Source organism: Mugil cephalus, chromosome 22, assembly GCF_022458985.1.
Source record: "Mugil cephalus isolate CIBA_MC_2020 chromosome 22, CIBA_Mcephalus_1.1, whole genome shotgun sequence".
NCBI lineage: Eukaryota > Metazoa > Chordata > Actinopteri > Mugiliformes > Mugilidae > Mugil > Mugil cephalus.
The window spans coordinates 8,404,062-8,424,630 of NC_061791.1; the positions used below are offsets into that span (position 1 = coordinate 8,404,062).

At 42.1% G+C, this 20,569-nt stretch overlaps 1 protein-coding gene across 2 annotated transcripts in view; it reads left to right on the forward strand.

Moving 5' to 3' along the window:
* The window catches only part of plxna4 (plexin A4), a 205,050-nt gene that overhangs the window by 111,832 nt on the left and 72,649 nt on the right, over positions 1-20,569 (forward strand). For both annotated transcript variants that reach the window (XM_047575065.1, XM_047575064.1), the window contains exon 4: positions 8,728-8,856. In XM_047575065.1, the coding sequence (XP_047431021.1) occupies positions 8,728-8,856 (129 nt within the window). The remainder of the gene's footprint in view (positions 1-8,727; positions 8,857-20,569) is intronic.

Below are 20,569 nucleotides of genomic sequence, written 5' to 3' on the forward strand. Positions count from 1 at the left end.
AGACCTAGACATCTTTATTGGGACCTGGAGCTTCTCCACAACCCCTGGATATGCTGCTGACTGACAGTTAGGGAAACGAATATGGTTCAATCTAATAAGGAGTACAGAGTGCTCCCTGTTAAGGTGAAAGCATACACCCGTGTTATTGTGTTTTGAACTGTGGCCGTGCTTAGGTCACAAGAAAGGTCACAATGGGAGTGTTTGTGGATGATTCCGTGGATGTGGATCAAAGTCTGTCAGTGTCCCTCCACACAGAGGGCTCATAGTCATCTTTCAGCTCTCTGAACTACAACTTTAAGCCTGTTTGGTGCAAGGTTGATCTAAGTTTTTTTTCTTTTACTGACCAGTCAACACCAGGATGAGCCCTGATATTATTCTGCAAATTTTCCCACTGTGGGATAAATAAAGGATCATCTTATTTTGGCTTTGTCTTGTCTTAACTCCTCTACGGATTATCCTGAATGTTTGGATTTGCAGTTAAGGAGGCATGGTGCGATTAAAAAAGTCCTTCCATTGCACTGATTCCAACACCACTGAGAGATTCTGGGATTATATGAAGAGACCGAAGCAACCCAGGCCGTCTGAACTCATGATGGAGCGGTAGCACATTCCAATATATTCAAAATGCTCAGAATATCTTCCTCTAAAATTACTTTGAAAGACTCTGCACAGGTGTACGGAGGATAATTGCTGCTATTTTTGAAATGGGGTTCTCCCAGCCAGCAGTGGTGAGCACCCATTCACAGCAATAAGAGGAGGGACTAAGCACTTAAATGATCTTAAGATGTCTAGTGGAGTCCGTGCTTCACAACAATCTGTTTTGGTGGCACATTAGACGGGAATGGCCGTCATATTTTTTCGACTCGGTGTACACTGTGATAAAACAACACAATAAATACATTTTACTTCACGATGATGATGATGATGGATATTTTTCTCCATTTTCTCCCCATTCTCTCCTGCCTCACTAACATCAAAGCTGGCCGCCTCTCGCTCTGCCATATGTCCAAACTCCTAGCTCCTGCAACTCTCAAAGGTGTAGATAACACATGCATATCCTTTCCAATTCTGCATATACACAAAAAACACAGCCCCCTGCATATGTTGCTGTTATACAGTATATTCAGCCAGCTTGAACAGTTTGCCAGCCACACTCATCCTAATGAACTGCATCCTCACCTCTGAGTTTGTGGACCGCTCTGTCACCTGAAAGCTTTCATTCGATACAACAGGCTGATTTGGTGCCCTCGCTCCTCCGAGAAGCGCGTTGACCTCATTAATGACTCCCAAAGCAAAATATAATGGGCGTGCGACACCACTCTGTAGCACGGCCACCAGGGTGCACCACTTATACAGACCCAGGTCGCAGTGTGCCCTCAAATTACGCCGCTGCCTCTGTGGGGTCTTTGAGACCCAGGCAGTAGCTGCTGTTCCAGCGGCTCTTATCACTACAGAAAAAAAATGGGGTAACAGGGAAGAAACAGTGGAGAGAAATAATTGGTTTGAAATAGAAATGTGCGTATGGGGTTTTCTCAGCTATGGCAGTTATTGGTTTGCATTAATAGAGCTCTTTCAGGAGATCTCTCGCTATTGCCTCTAACACCCTGTTGTACAACTGTAAGGAGAAAGTAGCACTTGGAGTGATGGAATGAGGCGTATTGCAAAGAAAAAAAATGGCAAAATGGATGGACGTAATATTGGAAGCTTTATTGAGCTAGAAAAGTTCAAGAGAGAAGAGGGAAAACATTTGTGTTCAGTTAAGTGCTCGACTGTTTCTCCATATTTTCTGGAAGATGGGCACTATGTACCAATGGACTTCGGAGGAAGTAAAAAATAAGTCTGCAAGCAGGGTGCAGACACTCTGAGCATCTTTAAGACCAATCAAAAAGTAGGTGAATCAATGGTAAATACCATCACTGAAGAGGGTCTGCAGCTGACATAAGGAGAAGCATGGTGTGAAACGTCGCACCGGAAGGGAAAGGTAAACTTAATGAGTGAGTCATTAAAAGTCAAGAAGCCACAGCTGTTCCCAAGATTGAACCGGCCGTCGGGCCTGCAGGTATTTCAGACGAACTCACGAATTTAAGATTGAGCCAGAGCGGCAGAGGAGCGGAAGAGAAAAATAGCCAAAGCAACAGCAGAGGAGGGAAACGGGTAACAAAAGCTGAGTTGTGAGCCCCCCGCTTGGTCGCAGCGCTCTGAGGCAGCTCAGCAGCGAAGGCGATGATAGCAGGGAGACCTGTCACTCACCCTTTGAAGCCATTGGGGAGATTGAGGGAGGAGAGGAGAGTGGGGGGTGATGGGGAGGGGAGAAATGAGTTGGGAAGCCTCCAGACACTTGTCCCCTTTCACGCCCAACACCATCATCCCTCACAATAACATTCTTGTCCCCCTCTTCTCCTCTCTCCTTGCTTTTCCTGTCTATCTCTCAGCAGGGGCTTAAGGTTAGATTAGTAGGCCACATGGACCTGCAGGCTAAAAGTTACTACACCTTTAATGCCACGGCGGTCAGTCAGCGAGCCAGGGGTCCCCCTGCAGCTCTGTCTGCTGTAGTGTCAGATCTCAGGCGGATACTTGAGTAGCACCGATGGTGACGCTCGGTCACTCGCCAAATTAATTTTAAACTTCTCATCCACCATCCGTTATTCTCGTAGCATTCCATTTTTCTTTGTATCTTCTCACAGCTGCTTTAAACTCATTTCCTTCCTCTAAACCACGTATCCAAAATGAAATATGTTCCGAAGATTAACCCCAGTGAAACAAAACTCAAGAGGAGGGCCGCCGTTGAGGTCATAATTCTGCGTAGTTTTGACACTGACAATGCGAATCTCTCTAGTTACTTCCCCGCTAACAATGACATTTCCTTGATGTACGCCCACAAAGCAACTTCCCTCACAGCGCAGGCAACGTGGGGAAAGACATTAATTAAAATCCTGCTGTGTAGCAGATATGCCTAATTGCAAACATAAAACAGAGAACAGTGAATTAAAGCATAGAATGAGTTCAGTTCCACTCTGTCGGGTTTTTTTTTTTTTTTTTTTGCCCACTCATCCTCCTATAGAGAGAGGAGTTGAGTCAGAAGAAAGAGAAAAAGAAGGATTTTAAAAGTGTCTTTAATGAACTGAATGAATATTTTACTTCCATAATAGGAAGGCGCTAAAGCATTGAGTCGGTGTTGCACTTCTTGTAAAAATGCATGACTCCATTATAGCTCGTCATAAAATGTAAAGTACCGCGCTAAAAGGGCATTGCAGGTGTAGAAAAATGGCCTCCTTCCTCACAGGATAAAAACACATCTGTCTTTGATTGTCCCCAATAAGTCTGTCTGGCGGAGGTTAGCAAATCACATGTGATTCTCGACTCGACCGGCCTGGCATCTCACGTGTGTGTGCGACTTGTTAAAACCATCGGATTAATGTCAAATCATCCACACTCCCCCTCCCGCTAGTCTTCCCCAGTCCATCTCGCCCAAAGCTATAAACCGTGGCACTGAATGCAGAATTGGAGGGTTTGTCGTGGCATTGATTGACACTGAGAGATGTAACCAGTCCGCCTCCTGGTCCCCTCGTCTCTTTCTATACCCGCTACCCCTCCTCGTTTTCTCCGTGTCTGCTATATGTTTCGGAGAGCCGGACAGATTCCTGCAATCAGACAGCCGCCATTGTATTGCTGTCGGTATGAATAGAACGCGCTCAGAGAGACACATTGCCATTATGTGGTGAGGATAAGTTGCTTCTTTTCTTTCCCGTCTCTTTCTCTCCCTTGGTGAATGTTCCTCTCCGTTGTCTCCGTCTGTCTGACTGCATCTCTTTCTAGGCTCTTAATGCGTGTCCTGCCTTGCCTGCTTGAACACCTAACACTCTCTGTGGCTTTGCGAAGAGGGTGGAAACCTGGGGGGGAAGTGTGGCAGGTCGGGTTACGGTGTATTTTGGAATGTGGCTGAGCAGTTTCCAGTACAAAATGCTTTTGATTGATATCTCGAACAAGGTAAAGACCTGGGGCACTTAAGAGATGTCCTCAGGAGAACGCAGTGTGGACTCATCAGCTGCGAGTTTAAATGAAAGTGCTGTAGGAAGTCTTACAGGTCAAAATATGTGTTTTTATAGTTTTAGAAATGCATTAAAATCAACATTTGACTTATTGTAAATGAGGAATGTGACGCTATTGTAAGCTCGTCTCACTATTAGCGATAAAGTTGGTAAATAACAATCGGTTTTAGAAACCTGGCTCATTTCATCACATGGTCATCCAACAGAAAAAAGGTTCAGGACCCTTATTAGCTGGCACACACTTAGTATTTGCCCATGTGCATGTTTCAGAGGATTAGTGGATTTCCTCACACAGGTATTGTGGAAATTCGAGTTTCCCAGCGTGCTTTATGACTTTGGATGACATTCTGCTCGAGCCCACTCACCTCACTGTGGTCGCATGGCCCGTGTCAGACCACAGTGATACTTTAGTCAGCAGCTTATTCTGGCTTCCACTAGCGGCATGTTGGTCATGGTGTGTTTTCCAGTCATGGTGTGTTAGAGTGTGTGCCATGCTTAACAGACTGCAGCTCTGTGTGACAAGCCTTCCTTTTGCCACTCCGAAATCCATGCCATAGCAGGCAAGGACGCAGTTCAGCAGTCTCTCAGTCTCAGCATCTTTACTCAGAACAACAAAGTTGCTTTGGTTATTGTATGTTCGGGAAGCACACTTCCTAGGGGTTCTCTTCGGGTGCTCGAGCTTCCTCTGAGAGTCAAAAGACATGCACATTAGGTTGTCTGAGGCTTTTAAATTAGTCATAGGTGTGAATGCGAGTGTGAATTATCGTCAGCCTCTTCTATTTAAAATCAACTGGCGACCTGTGCATGGCGTACTCCACCTGTCGCCCAATGCCAGCAGAGATAGGTGCCAACTATCCAGAGGGCGTGGTTGTGATTGTGTGTCGTGCACACAAACACTACCACAGCAGCACATCCTCTACACTGACACCACCACAGCAGTACATTTATGCCTCTTGAGGATTAGACTCATCCTTCAGTGTAGACGGTCTGTCCCACCGTTTGCAGTAGATTCAGTTCAGGGATCATTCCAGATCGATACAAGTCCTCAAATGTGCGACCAGAGCTACTGAATTTCAAAGGAAATTTTCATCAGAAGAGATTTCCAAAGGGGCATGAACCTTATTGACCGAGGTTAAGTGAGGTTTCTTTTGATTTAACCCATGACAAAACAACCCATCCATTTTCTAACAATCCAGTAATGAAATATATTATTTCTTCACTTATTCTGCTAGATGTGTTTCTGTGTATGTCCCAGCATGCAACCTATTGATTTTTGTACAACGCACCGTGAAGAGTTTAAGGTCTTAGTTATTTTAGATGTGTAGAATAGCACCCAGTGTGTATAATAAAATGAAGATTTTAGCATTATGTTATTACCTGCCCCAAATTGGATTGCATGCAGAGTCGGAGGCAGCGTCGTATTTTCCATTTGTGGTAAACAGTGCCAATATGAGCAAACTGAGCGAGGGTAATCCTGTGGTTTTCACACCGGAATGGCTTCCCTGTCTGCATCACACCTTCTGCTAGCGGTTAGCCCCATGGAGAGAGGGAGATAGTCACTTTGGGCACATTATTTTTCAATGACATATTCAAATCAGACAATACCATCTGCACACGTTCTCACCACTGAACATGTTTTCATTTTTAATGTTTAATGCATTTGCAGTCATTAGATACATTTTTATGGTGGACAGTCCCTGATCATTGAAACAACATTTTATTAGTGCCATTTATCCAGTTTTTCATCGGGGTGCTTCATGTTCTTTGATATCCTGTTGTGGTGGTGGTGAAGTTGCCGGGCACAGCCACTAGGGGGATGCAGTTTATAGACTGCATAGAGTGTCACTTTTCTCTTCTTGATGTGAGATATAATGTGAATCTCTTGCACTGATGCGGCCGTGTAAAGAGACCAACAAACACATGCATGATGACACATTTACTACACACATTTTGCAGAACTGTGGAAGTGCGGTCTGACTCAAAAGTGCCAGTAACTCTCCACGCTCTCCCACGAGTATCCCTCATTACCATATGAGGATCTCTAGCCAGACGGCCTAGTGTGTGTGTGTGTGTACACGTGAAGGAGAGACGCAGTGAAATGACACTGTTCCTGTACATGCAAATATATTAGTGTGCGTTCATTTATGTGTAGACCTACTGCATTTCTCACCGTCCTACTACTCTGAGACGTTAACTGTCTGGCAGTGAATGTCTGGTATGTAGTGCTAACGTGATAGCAGAGATTAGCATTGTAATCCATTTAGCATAGAGCAGCTAATCCACTTTATTACTGTTGAAAGGGAATCAGATAATATCGGCGGCTCCAGCGTAGCTGCCTTAATGATTCTTGACTGATGAAATATTGCTTTATGATTTATAAATAATTATAGTTTCTGATAATGATTAGGAAATTAATGCATAGCTTGGTCCAGTCTAGCAATAGATGTTTGCACTTCAAGTCGACAGCTGTTCCTTTAAAGTGCAAGTGTAATGCTGTGTTGGTGCTTATTATTGTGTAAATCCAGTTGTCTGTCATTCAAATCAACTCTTCTCCCCAGTGTGTCCTCCTCCGGTCCCAGTGTGACTGTAGCAGCCAGCGTTGCATGCTTGCGGACATGCCGTGCGCTCCCTGATGGCTCATTTGTTTTGTTGGTGGTCAGATTGAGGGATAATATACAGGAGCTTCCCCTTGAAGCCTCTCGGCTCCCTGGTGGCTGCGGATCCGTCCCAACACAATAAAACTCTATATTCAGCCACTGCTGTGGACTGTCATCTCTTAAACTCCAGACACCAATTGACTCGAGACTTTTATCTTATATGGTCAGGGTAAACTGATACACACATCTTTCAGTGCATCCAATTGCACATGCACGTGCGATGTGCACATATGGACAGCACCTTATAAAGAACTCCCTCTATCGGGCAGATTAGATAACCCCACCTGCTGAATCTGGCCTTGGCTCGTGTGCAAGTTTCTTTCTTCTTACCTCCTTCTCTTCTTTCCCACTCTCCTATTTGCCGTCTGTTCTTTTTCTTTGCAACTGACCCTGGTGCATACAATGGCTCCCAGTGGAAGTGTGTGAGCTTTGATAGAAAAGAACTCGAGGTTCTTTGAGATCAAGCCCACTACACAAGCCAAGCAGGAGGCAGAATGAGACGGGAAGAATGACCGAGGAACAAACAAGGGGGGGAGAGCGGGGTGAAGTCGGGGTGAAAGATGGTGCCTGTTTAAAGAAATGTCATGTTGTGAAATTGGATATCGGGAGAAACAGCCGGTTAGGGCAGTACTTAAACAGCACCCAACATACTTGGGTTTCTCTCTTTGATATACAATAGTTGATTGTCAAAGCAAAGACAAAGGAAAGTTCCACTGAATAAAGGAGCTGCAGATTGAGTGAAGGTGGAATTAACTGATATTGTTACTTTTTTTTATTAAAGAACATGCATATTGTGTTTCCTAAAACTAATATTCGTGCTACTGGTTTGATTGTGGAATAATAAAGCATTGAAAGATACAGAACAAAACATCACTATCCAGGGTGTGGGCAAAGTCTTTTACGGTAAATCTCATAAGGTAAATGCCCTCCAGACGTTTTCATATTCATTCGCCAACAAAGACAAACCGCATTGTTCTCGGCACCGTTTTACCAAATGGCTCAGTTTACCCAACTAGACGTCATGAACTTAAGCTTAAGTCCTTAGCTTAAGGTGGGCATGGAGAGTTTTTTTTTTCTCTTTTGAAAATATGCTGACAGAGACAATACAGAGAGTGTGTTGTTATGAGCTTATTATAATTAATCATGAAGTGACTCACCTGTCTGCTCAACCATCTGCTTCCTGTCCAATTATCTCCCGTTTGAGCCTGTTACCTGTGAACCCTTAAGTGCTGAAGAGCACAAAGAACTACCAAGAGTCATCACAACTTTAACAAGACTCTCTTCACACCTGTCCGCTAGCCCACAAAGGCCTGTGTGTCTGTGTGTGTGTGTGTGTGCGTGTGCGAGCGTGTATTCTGCTGGGTGTTGAAAGTTGCTTGGCTAGGTATGTGTCAGAACTGTGTGTTGCTGGAAAATTAGAGCCAGAGGGGCAGATTTATAAAGGATCATTTGGAGCGCGCCCAGTGTGTGCGTGTGTATGTGTGACGATGTAAGCAGATGTTCTGGCACAACTCCGGCCGCTTCCATCACATCACCGAGTGTGTGCGGGGCCAATTCCATGCACTTTCTGCTGAGTAAACTCACCTAGGGGCCCATGCACCACGCCTCTTGCCCAGATGTCTCATTACCATAATCGCTTTTGAATGGCTTAAAATAGTGAGAAATATGCACTATAGATGTATTTGCTTCTCGGATACTGCCCTGAAAGCCGTGATGCATGGGAAAATCTTGAAACAGTAGTGGGCAATTGTCAGTAACACCTAAATGTAACTTTTTTATGATTGCTCAGTTTGTATTTGCACACTTTGCCCCTTTATCTTCCTTGTGCCTCAGCTGTTTTTTGTTTCCATGTTATATTTTCAGGTGACTTTATTCCATCAGTTGGTCAGATGGAAGAGATCTAAATAATAGAACCAACAAATAATTAACATACTATTGGATTCAATACTAACATTGGTGCGAAAACAATCGGAATCCATATGACATATATTCATTTTTAATGTGCTTTTGTGTTTTTTCAGATCCGGGTTGACGGCCCATCCCGCGCTCTTCAGTATGAGACTGTGCAGGCTGTGGATAACGGACCCATCCTCCGAGACATGGCCTTCTCTTCTGACCACCACTACCTCTACGTCATGTCTGAAAACCAGGTCAGACACAGAAACATCAAAAATCCTCCCTTACTCAATACCATAACCATTGGCGTTCATCGTTTTCTTATGTCGCCGTGTAGAATAACCTTTGGTGTGGCTAAAGCAGAGAACGGGATGAGATGGACCACTGGATGCTCTGGCCACCTCTTTTTATAGAAACTGATTGTGAGGGTAGAGCTGGAGTGAATGTATGTGTTGAATTATATGGGAAGAGGGGAGTGGTGCCAGCGGTGTGTATGTCTGGGCTCAGGCAGATTCACACATAGCACTCTCTTTCTCCCTCTATCTTAATACCTTTGATGACATGGAATGTGGAGCGAAATAGCAGCACTCTGTGTAATGGACACAGACACAGACTCTGTGAACACCCCTATCAGAGGTAAAACCTCGCCAAAATAGCACCACGGAAAGTCACAGAAAAGGTGCACTCCTGTGACCGACTCTCTGTTTATATTCTACACACAAAGGCCCACAACCACGGGCATTTACCCACAGTATGATTCATACATGCTCAGCGGTTAGTAATCTCAGTTGGGGAATTATATATTAAACCTTACATTATATATGCATAAATAGTGTAGTTTTTGTCAGACCCTCACAGATGAACAATTTTGAATCAGGATCAGCTTAATTGGCCAAGTATATGTGCACATACAAGGAATTTGACTCTGGTCACTTTTCTCAGTGGTACAAGAAAAGCATAAAAATAAAAGTGTGACAAATAGAATAGAAAACTGTACAACATAAATTACACTTTCAGAATAAAAAATAATAGAAGCAGGTATATGCATAAACTTGATCAGTGTTGTATACATGTAACGAGTTATTGTGAGCCCTGGTAAATTGCAAAATACAGTTGCATACTGATGCAGTGATTTTTTTTTTTTTTGGCACATTTTACACTCGTGTCTGGTGCAAGTGCTAACTATGACCAGTATATTCATAAATACACAGGATAAGATGTGACAATCCCTTGTGCCATGATCTGAGGCAAAACACATTTAGAAGCCCAGTCCTCTGAAAAGCCAGCCAGCAGGCTTTTCAGTTAGCTACCAACTAGCAACCAACAACAAGACACCAGCTAACTAGCCTAGCGAACAGCAGCAGGTAAAAAGTGATAGGACATTCGACTTCACTTCAACCAACACTTCCCCTCTGCCTAAGAATTAAAGTAGAACACTAAAAGCCACCAGCTAACTAGCCTAGTATAAGTTATACTATATAATACATGCCCATAAGTAGGACAATTTAGATTCAAGACTCAAGATCACTTTTTTGATCCATGCAGGGAAATTATTTTGTTCAAGAGTCACAAGATAAGAAAGAACACATATGAACAAGGCATAGACATAAGAATAAGAAGAATAAGGCAAAAATAAAAAAATAAAAAGCTGTAATGCTATCAAGCGTTGTATGAATGAGGCATTCAAGAAAAGTTTGAATTTGCCGATGAAAACGATTCTGAAAAGAAAGAAGAACATTGGTTTGGCTTTTTGTTATTGGAAAGCACTGAAAGAGGAGAAGGAACCGTAGACCGTAGGGATATATCATATGCAATGTTCCTGACAGACAGGGAAATCAAAAGTTGCAGCTTAGCTTTAAATTGCTATCATTCTGAGTCTAACAGAAACTACTAACTAAATCTGCCCAGAATGCCATGAACACTGTCGTACATTATTTATTTAGTTTCATTTCACTGCAGCAACATTAACATTATCTTTCCAACAAGGTATCGCTGAAATGTAAGTAATACTGTCTGGAAGGCTAAATGTCACCACCAGTGAATCTCTTCTTCTGTTCACTGTTCATTATTAATGCGACTGTTAGAAATAATATTGCAAAAGCTCTGAAGTACAGATAATATTCATATCACTCCCTCTTTCCCTCCTCTTTATCTTCCACCACCCGTAATCTCAGAAGGCCATTGCTGTTTTGTTGGCACCAGAAGCCTAGTTACCCCTGTACATCATCTGCAACTTCCAGAGGATTATACCTCTCACTGGCATCAGTATCACTAATAGTGTGTGTGTTCTGTTTGTTTGTTTGTTTGTGTCTGTGTGTGCACATTTTGAGTGCCCAGATTATTGTGATATCTCTTTAAATATCAGACAGACAGTGAGTTGAAGGTGCCCTTTTAAATGCAGCTCCCATTGCTTCTTGAGGTCTCACTCAATCCATCTGCAGAGAGAGTGTGAAAAGAAGGAGAGGAGGAACGATAGGGCAGAATAAAGGACATTTAGGATGCTCTTTGTCATTGCATCCAATTAAGACTATTTTGTGCGAATCAGTTAACCAGTGAGAATTTGTTTTTCTCTCTTTCTGGATTGCAGTGCATGTAATTGGGCTTATAAAAGATATTACAGAATAGCAAATGAATTTTTAGGAATGCTTAATTTCCATTTCTACCCATTATGTTAGATTTCTTTATGTCTCACTGTTATTGCCCAACATCATGTTACAAATTTAGCGTTTTTAATTTGCATGCCAATTAGCTTATATTGAAAAAAGCAACCAAGGGAGCTTTTTGTTCACCCGTCTGTGTGTGTCTGTGTGTGTGTGTCCTTTGTAGTAATGAGTCTATTAGCCCAGTTAGGAGGGCTGACCTCCACTAACTGTTTAGAAGGAACATTTGGGAATTACAATACACACAAATATAGAAAGCAGCTAATGAACACAACATTCAAAAGCACACCCAGTATACACTCGGTCTACTTCAGTGCCGAAGGCTTTACAGACGAGAGTGAATGAAACGCAGAGATTCTTGCAGACTATATGAGAATTTAGCTCAGTTTGCGAGCTAATTGATCCTTAGTTGCTTTCACCGACATTAGTTCTATTTATATATTTTACATGTTGAGTCAGACAGCTAAAAAGCAGTACTTTATTTTGACTCATTGCCTGTCCTGATTGTTCTGTTAAACAGGACTATTTCCAAGCGTCTGCAATCACTGAAGGAGATGAGCACAAATTACTTCTTTTCAAATGTAGAGAACATTGCAACAATATTTTGGCATTCCCTCTCAAACCTTTTTTTTTTTTTTTTTTTTTTTTTTTTTTTTTAAACCAGGAAGTCGGTTTTTGAATATTCCCCGTGTGAACTGCTAGCTGCTTGGCTCTGATTTTGTTAACTTCACAACGGTTTTCCAAGCTTCAAGGACATGTTGTGATCCTGCTACCACTACTGAATACAGAACAGCTTACTGGATCATCTGTATTGTTTACAATAACATGTAGTGTGCACATGCATCCAAATTCCCAGCGGTGGTGAACGCTATTCAAGCTGCAGGAGCTGGTCGATAGCTAAAGGCCACCCGCCGTTTCTGGGAACCTGGGACCTGGAGAGAGAGTGTGATATTTGGATTGAGGGAGAAATACAGACAGGGGTAACACATGACAGAAGGAGAGAAGCAAGAGTGCCCACAACAGGAGGTTGGGAACAGAGTTGGTCGATACAGCTGCTCCTATGCTGTTCTTACCCTTAAAATACACCTCTTCAAATTGGAGATGTCAGGACATGGGGATAAGGAGACCGAACATCTCAGGATCCTGGCTGGAGTGTGTCTAGTACTGGACGGTGAAGGTCAGACACTGATATTGGAGGAGAAAATGTGGCCTTAAGGGAAAGAGAAAGGAGATGTAAAATCATGTTTTTAAAGAGAGCGTAGCCAATACGGTGATACAGATGCATTCAATGTCTTTGTGTTTAGTGTTTGTTTATATGCTAGGTGATTGTGCGCGCTTTCATTCTTCATACATACAAAGTCTGCAGGGAACAAGTATAACTGTCCACCTAAGTTACTCATATTTTTCACTCCTGTGTTTGGTAAGGAAAACAATGTAGACAAAAGACTGGCAACATCTGCTATTCATTAACGCCAAGGAAATACAATCCTTGTTCTCACTGCAATCATCACTCTATCACAAAGTGAATAAAGCAAGCAAACATGATTACTTGGTCAATATAATGACTACCCAGCTCAGTATGCTTTTCTTTATCAGTGAACACATTTATATGTTCTGATCTAGTTAGAAAAGACAATTTTCTGTTCAAACTAGATACTCTCGCCATCACAAAGCAAATTAATGTAAATACAAATGGCTGTGTAAGGATGCTACATACATATTTGTACGATACATTTAAGTTGCTCATGTTTTTGAATTTGTATTGAATATAAAAGTCAATGTAGAGAAAAAGTTCTGTAAACAGCTCCTATTCACTAAGGTTGAAGAAATACAATCCTTTTCTTCACTGCAATCATCGCTCTGTATCACAAAGTGGATTAAAGAAAGCAAAAATGATTACTTGGTCCATATAATGATGGCCCATCACAGTATTATTTCTTTTTTGGTCAATGAGGACGTTTATATTTGCTGCTCTAGCTCGCAAAGCAATTTTCTGTGCAAACTTGAGTATCACCCCATCACAAAGTAAAAAGAATATATTTCTAAAAGTATTTGCTCATCTGCCTTTACACGAATATGAACTTAAGTGACATCCCATTTCGTAATCCATAGGGTTTAATATGAAGGCCCACCCTTTGCAGCTATTTCGACCATTCTTTGACCATTCTTCCAGAACACATTCGTTTGGACAAGAAGGCCTGGCTCTCAGTCTTTGCTCCAATCCCAAAGGTGTTTGGGTTGAGGTCAGGCTAGTCAGCTTCTTCTACACCAGCCTTGCTCATCCATGTCATTATGGACCTTGCTTTGTGTGCAGGTGCACAGTCATGATGGAACAGGAAGGGACCATCCCCAAACTGTTCTCACAAAGTTGGTGCATGGAATTGTCCAAAGTCTTGGGTATAGATCTCCACTGCTTTAGAGTCCAGTGGTGGTGTGATTTACACTACTGCATCCAACACTTGGTGATGCATGGCATTGGAAGTCTGAGGCCATTGACTCTGTAGAAAGTTGGCGACGTCTGTGCACTTTGCGCCTTAACATCCACTGACCCCACTCTGTCACTGTGGCTGAGTTGCACTTCCACTTTGTTATAATATCACTGACGGTTGACAGTGGAATATTTAGTTGCGAGGAAATTTCATGACCGGACTTATTGCACAGATGGCATCCTATCACAGTACCCCACTGGAGTTCACTGAGCTCTTTTACAAATGTTTGTAGAAGCAATCTGCATGCTTGGCCGCTTAATTTTATACACCTGTTGCCATGAAAGCAATTGGAACACCTGAATTGACTTATTTGGATGAGCGAGCCAATGCCTTTAGCAATATAGTGTAAATGTGATTGATTCTGTATTGTGTAATGCCACACACTAATAATTTACGACACGTTCTTCTCATGTTGCATAAGTGCCATGACAATTAAATATAATCAATTATAAATAAATTACAATGTGGCAGGATGACTGGAGCACCATGGCAGCTTCAGGCATTGGGTATCATGGTGAGGGTCACACTATACCCTGCATGTCTGTGTCAATTTATACACTCATTATGGAAGAAAGCTTGCCAATACTCTTGGAGTACTCTGGATTGTGAAAATCATCTTGCAGTCATTGCATGTTTTGCATTTCGTTTTTTCTACCATGCTATTTTTTTTCTTCTTCCTGTTTCATATTTGTTTGGTTTGTTTTTCTTCCAGGGTTATAGTGTTTTGCTCTTACAACCGCTATTCTTTTATAAGAGGATTTGTAACGCGAATGAGGATTCAGCCTTTTGTGTTTTCTTTGTTCTCCTTCTTCATCTCCTTCCTTGTCCTTTTCATTCCTATACCCATTTTCATTTTTTACCATGCGCCATCCCCCAGTGGTCCATTCCCCTCTATTTCTCTCTAGTGAAGTAATCTGTCATCCCTGCCCTCTAATTAATCCAGTGATTGGCTCTCCTCTAATTGGATATTTCTTCCTTTCATTCTGTCTCAACCTCCACACACAGACAGAAGTCCTATTAGGGTTAAAGAGATGTTCTGGTGTGAAGAGGACAGTCAGATTGTAGAGTGGGTTGTGATTATGGATGTTAGGGTAGTAGTTTGAGTGACAAGGGCAGGTCAACCCCACTGTTAATATGAACTGGTAGAGTAGTCCACTACTGTGTTACTATACTTTTAACACTGCTTCATCTGTCAGCCACAATGAGAACATCTGGGCCCCAGCAATGAGGTGGTGCCGGTGGATGTTAGGGGTCATTAGTAAAAAGTAGTAAAGTACAAATCACGCACCAACATTTTTAGTAGGTGCTATAAATATATTCATCACCTCCTTGAAGTGAGGAATAGTTACTGACACAGTTATGAATAATTTATGGAACCGTTTTAATGCACTGGTTCGTTCTTTTACATATTTGAGAAATAAAAATTTTAGCTACAAAATATGAAACATGAATATTTAAAAAAAAAAGGGGAAAAAAAGCCACAATCAGTTGTATTAATGTTTTATAGTTAACAATTTAGCAGTTATGCATAATTATTCGTAGTATTTTATTATTTCTTGCTTCAAATTGACACTGGTGAGGTATTTGATGGGGTACAATTATCACAACACTACAATATATTATCACAAAAATTAGGCAAGTTACGATAATGTATAACCATAATAATTGATCATAATCCGCAAAGTACTGTGTTACTATATCACGTTCCTGCAATATATTGACATAGACCTACTAGGTTTTAGGGCCTGAATAGCTTCCGATTTTTTAAAGTCGACTAATAGGTGTATCGATGCTATCACACGTAAAAACACAGTAGAAAGTAATGCTTTTCAACAGTGAAATCTATATTCTTGACCGGAATACATACACGCACAGGCTAGTATCGGCCTTAGCCCATACCCACACCATGAACACTGTCAGTCTGACACTGCAAATATGCTGCTGTAGCTCGGCAAACTCTCAGCTCAACCATAATAGCCGTCTCTTGCATGGTGCTTTCACTGACATCAAGGACAAAAAACACCCTATAAAACCACAGCAACAATGTCAAATAATAGAACACGCAGAATTAAGCATAAACACATGAGCCTATCAATACCGTGCGCTGCAGATATGAATATAAATTGGCACAATCAATCGTGTTTAATAGTACTCACAGCATGTTGTAAAATAGGATCAATATATAGCAGCTAAAGGTCTAATAACTTTAGTCAGTGGAATTCACCAACAAATTGTTGATGTGTAGCCTCCCTCTCTCTGTTACTGCAGGATATTTGGCGAAGTTGTTACTTGACTGTCATTGAGAGGATATGGATCGTTCTTTTGCTGGCATTTGCGGATGCCATTTCAGATTAGTTTGTAATGCCGTAGTACATTTGTTGTGTTTCAGGATTGACTTACATATCCTGCATGTCACTGTAGAATGGACTTCATATTTACTGAAGTATTTCCACCCACTTGATGAACCACTGCTAGTTTGCTGCAATGACCCACTGACCCTCCTTGCCAGTCTTCGCTGGAGGCAGCCATATTGCTGACTTTCTTAGTTCTGAAATACACAAAACCATTAAATGAACTGCCAAAAGAATAAAAGAAATAAGGTACATGTCGACACCTTTTCTTGACTGATGCCTATTAATGTGGCAAAATGTCAAATAAGTGATGACGCTTGACGGGCATGACGTGTTTCATTGACCAGAGGTCCTGGAACTTGGTCTCCTTGTTTGGCAGAGCACATGGAAACATTCTTATCCATGCTATCGGCTCGTTTGGCACCTGCATCCTTTGTGGTAGTGCTTCTGTGGTAGAGTCCTCCGAGAAGGATAGCTTGAAATGGACCTTGCTTTGACTCATAAACTGAGGAGCCCGCAAGTCATGCACAGTCGGATCTCCAGATTTTTTGCCTGGTCTGATGCTAATGATCCATTCAGTTTCAGGAGCTCATCATGCTTAAGGACCTTCAGATGGCAAGGTGATGGCCTGTTTCTGGCAGTCTGGAGTACACTACAGGAGTAGAATCACATGATCTATTCAACTGAGGATGTAGGCAATTTTACCAGTGGTGGCCAGCATCACGAGGAGAGGGTTTAGGCAAAAAAAAATAACTGTCAAAAAAAAAAGACCATTATTTTAGGAAGGTGGCAATGTTTGAACCCACTGTCTAAGTTTTTTTTTTTTTTTTTTTTTTTAATGTCAGCTGGAATAAAAACAGCTACTTTTTGGACCCAGTCACGAGAAAGTAATTTAAAAGGATAGGATCTTCATTGCAGAGCAGATTAATCAGCAGCTGGCTGAGATTTGACATGAGTTTGGGGGCATTTGGGAGCTGTTCAAGCTGTTTGCTGTGCCTTTCCATGCTTTGGCGTTCCCACAGCCATGCCACTACCCTACAGCAACACATAAACTTATCCTGCCAGCCGCTGTTCAGCGAGTCAGTGCTTAGATTTTATCAAGCATGTTCCTACAGGACTTTAATTCTCAGGTAATTTTTCCAGTATATGCTAAGGCTTTACATTCAGCATATAAACCGTTGCTAGAAGTGCGGCATTGCGCTAATTTGTTATTTATATTCAGTGTACCAAATGCAGATCTGTAAGTGTGAATTTTTGAAAATGTGTATGATGGTGTGGTAAGATCGTTGAAAGCCAAATGTTTTATTTTTCTGTTTTGAAGCCCCTAGGGAAATCCGACAAGCCAATTTGTGCAAGTATCGCGTCTTTGCATCTCATAAAAGATGTTTAATACCAGCATCCTTTAATTTCTATCAGTAGGAAACTTTTTACCACATCCCTTAGAGTGTGGCTTCCTAACCCCTCTAGTGTGCGGCTCTGAGTTATGAAGGTGTTTAGATGTGCATATTATGTTGTGTCCCAGTTTAGCTCCAGGCTCCTTGCGGTCTAACAAGGCAAGCGAACAGAGCTGATATGTTGCAGCCATTGCTGCCTGACACGCTTCTGAAAAATGTCAACAAACTGGAGCAGACAAGGTTGGAGTGAACTCCTGGCTCACTCAAAGTCCATTTTGAAGTTTTACCTTTGTCTTCTTTTTTTTTCTCTCCCCCCTTTATTCATTCTTGCCGTTTGTCAGTGTATTCCTCTATTTTCTCACTCTTTCCTGCAAGCCCCTTATAACAGACACTCATTTTATTGAATTTGTCACTCATGGTGATTCACCATTCAGCATCTTCTGTCAGTTACTGGAAGCAGTCCAAGCTGTGCACTCCGTCTGAGTGATACAGGCCTTATTTTTACCCAAGCTATGCCCCCAGGCAGGATGGTGCAGCCAGTGCAGAATTAGTCATGTGTTTGCCAATGTGAGACCTTGGCCATCATGCACACAGCATGGTTCTTGCATTGAGGAATAACAATGTAATGGGAAGACTTTAGTATGATACATTCTGTGAATTTATAGTAGCAGAGTTCAGCACGCTTCAACTTGGTGGCTTCGTTTGTAGATATGTCAAATGTGACAGATGGTAAAATGTAGCAAAACACGTCTCATGCAGGAAATTCTAATCTATAAGCTATTATTAGTAAACTGCTTCAAGCTTATTTACCTGCTCTTTTCCTTTGCGCATTGGGGCGCTTACCCTCTTTGGAATGGAAAGATAAGTGAAAATGATTGATTGTATCCGAGTCGTTTGTCATGCGCTGACAGTCTTGACAGTGCAATGGATGGCTTTGTCGTTTAACCTCTAGAACATCAAATGAAAACAATATTGCACTTGCAGCCACTGGCCCGCTCCGTTAACTGGGTTTATGATATAATACCGCTGGTTTGGTGGCTGACGGATTGAGTGGTGCGTCAGCTGTGACGAGGCAGCGGGTCGTTGATGTGTCCCTCGCTTCATTTGACTCCCGTGTCAATCTTTCCTCCATCTGGCTGGAGAGGGGAGAGGTGAAGACATGAAAGAGGGAGAGAGGCATCTGTAAACGCATGAAGGAATAAATAAGAGAATGACCTGATCTTTATGAGACAGATAAGTGAATTAGCGAGAATTTTAGACGATGTTTCCCTGGTTCGAATATACATTATCGCATTATCGTTATATTGAAAGAACTTGCGTTGTTAAAATACCCCACATGGTGGCATGATAATAAAATTATACCCAGTGATTGGTTGAGGCTGCCAGACTTGTTTCCATTTGAAAGACTGTAGAGATAACAGCAGGTTACAGAATTATTATTCATATTCACTGTCATGAATATGAATACTGATTCCACTTAACGGGCTTAATGATTGGAGCTGATGTACTTGCAGTCATCAGGAAGCTGAATTGTCAGTGACTGCTGTCTTAAGCAGCACTCATTTTCACAACATGGTAAACTTACAATGTGTCTAGTAGCAAAAAGAAAAAAAAAAAGACAGAATAACGTTGAATTACAGACATTTAACCAAATTATTTCTTATTAATTTCTGCTTCCCGGCCAGTAGCGACGATAGACACTGTGCCAAGCTAATGAACAAATTCACACCAGGGAAGGAGAAAAAGACAAAGTTAGCCTGGGGGATGAAGAGAAAAAGATAAGAGAAGTTCAGTGTGGCCTACAGGCTGGAAAGCGGGATTGGGCTATCACTTTAATTTCCCTCTCTCTGTTCATTTGGAGTGGTGTAGTTTGGCTGCAGGTGGAATCCCTGTTTAATTACAAGTGTAGGGGGCAGGAAATGGTAGGATAAAGAGAGGAATAGAGAGGCGGCTAGAAGAATTAGTTGATAATAAAAGTCTGTGCAGATTTAATAAATGGTTTCTTTACCACTGCAGGTGGATGTGTATGCCCTGAACATGACGTAATAACAGGGGGAGGAAGCGGGTAAAGACAAACAAAGCCGGTCTTTATCATCTCCTAAGTGGAGTGACTAAGTCTTTGAAGTAAAATACTAAATATAGTAAATATCCTTCCACTATTACTCCACTTAACATCCATCTCCACAGACACAATGGCCACTCATCCTTACTCTATAGACACTGTATATGATTTGACTCCATTGTGCCTGCGCGTCTTCATTTCTCCCCACATATTAAGGCATCAAGTACTTCTGTGATCTCGAGATTTTTTTTTTTTTTTTTTTTTTTTTTTTAAAAGCATGATTATATTCAGCAGCTTCCATCTCTCCCTATTGTGAAAGGAGGGAGAGTGCAGGGTGTAATGGCTGTCATTTACTCACCTGAAACAGGAGGGGAATTATAAATGCCATGCACCCCCATCTTTTGTGTTTACCCCCGCTGATATGATAGCGCAGTCACGGTGAAGAGACGGTGAGCCGTAATGGTTGCCTCGCTGGCAAGGCCCCACGAAGAAGATAGCATGAAATGAATGCGATATCGAGATGAGAGGGACAAGGGGTGCATTGGGTCGTTTAGCCACCAAATCCCTCAATCCCTAAAAGGGGAGACAAAAGTGTTGCCTGCTAAAGTGTGTGTGTGTGTGTGTGCGCCTCAGATAGAGAAGTAAGGCTCTGGAGAGATGATGAATGTATGATGTTACACACCTCAGAGTGTCTGAGGACATGAATGATATCAGGATATGTGCACTGGAACAGAGGACCCACATTGGCACCCATCGATTGTGCTGCTCTGTTTATGTGGTGTGTTGACAAAAACCATCTCCCCAGACGCAGGCATCAGGGCCCTCGATAGGCATCAGGAGGTTCCTTTCATTCCACAATCTAAGCTTAATTCTCTGTGTGTGTTTTTGTATGTGTGTGCGCTCCTGGGTTGTGTGTGTCGTGACATATCTGACACTGATGAAGTGTTAAATTATAAAGGATATGGTGCCATCGGTTGGTGCTGCTCCGTCTGGGTGCTTGGCTTTCATGGG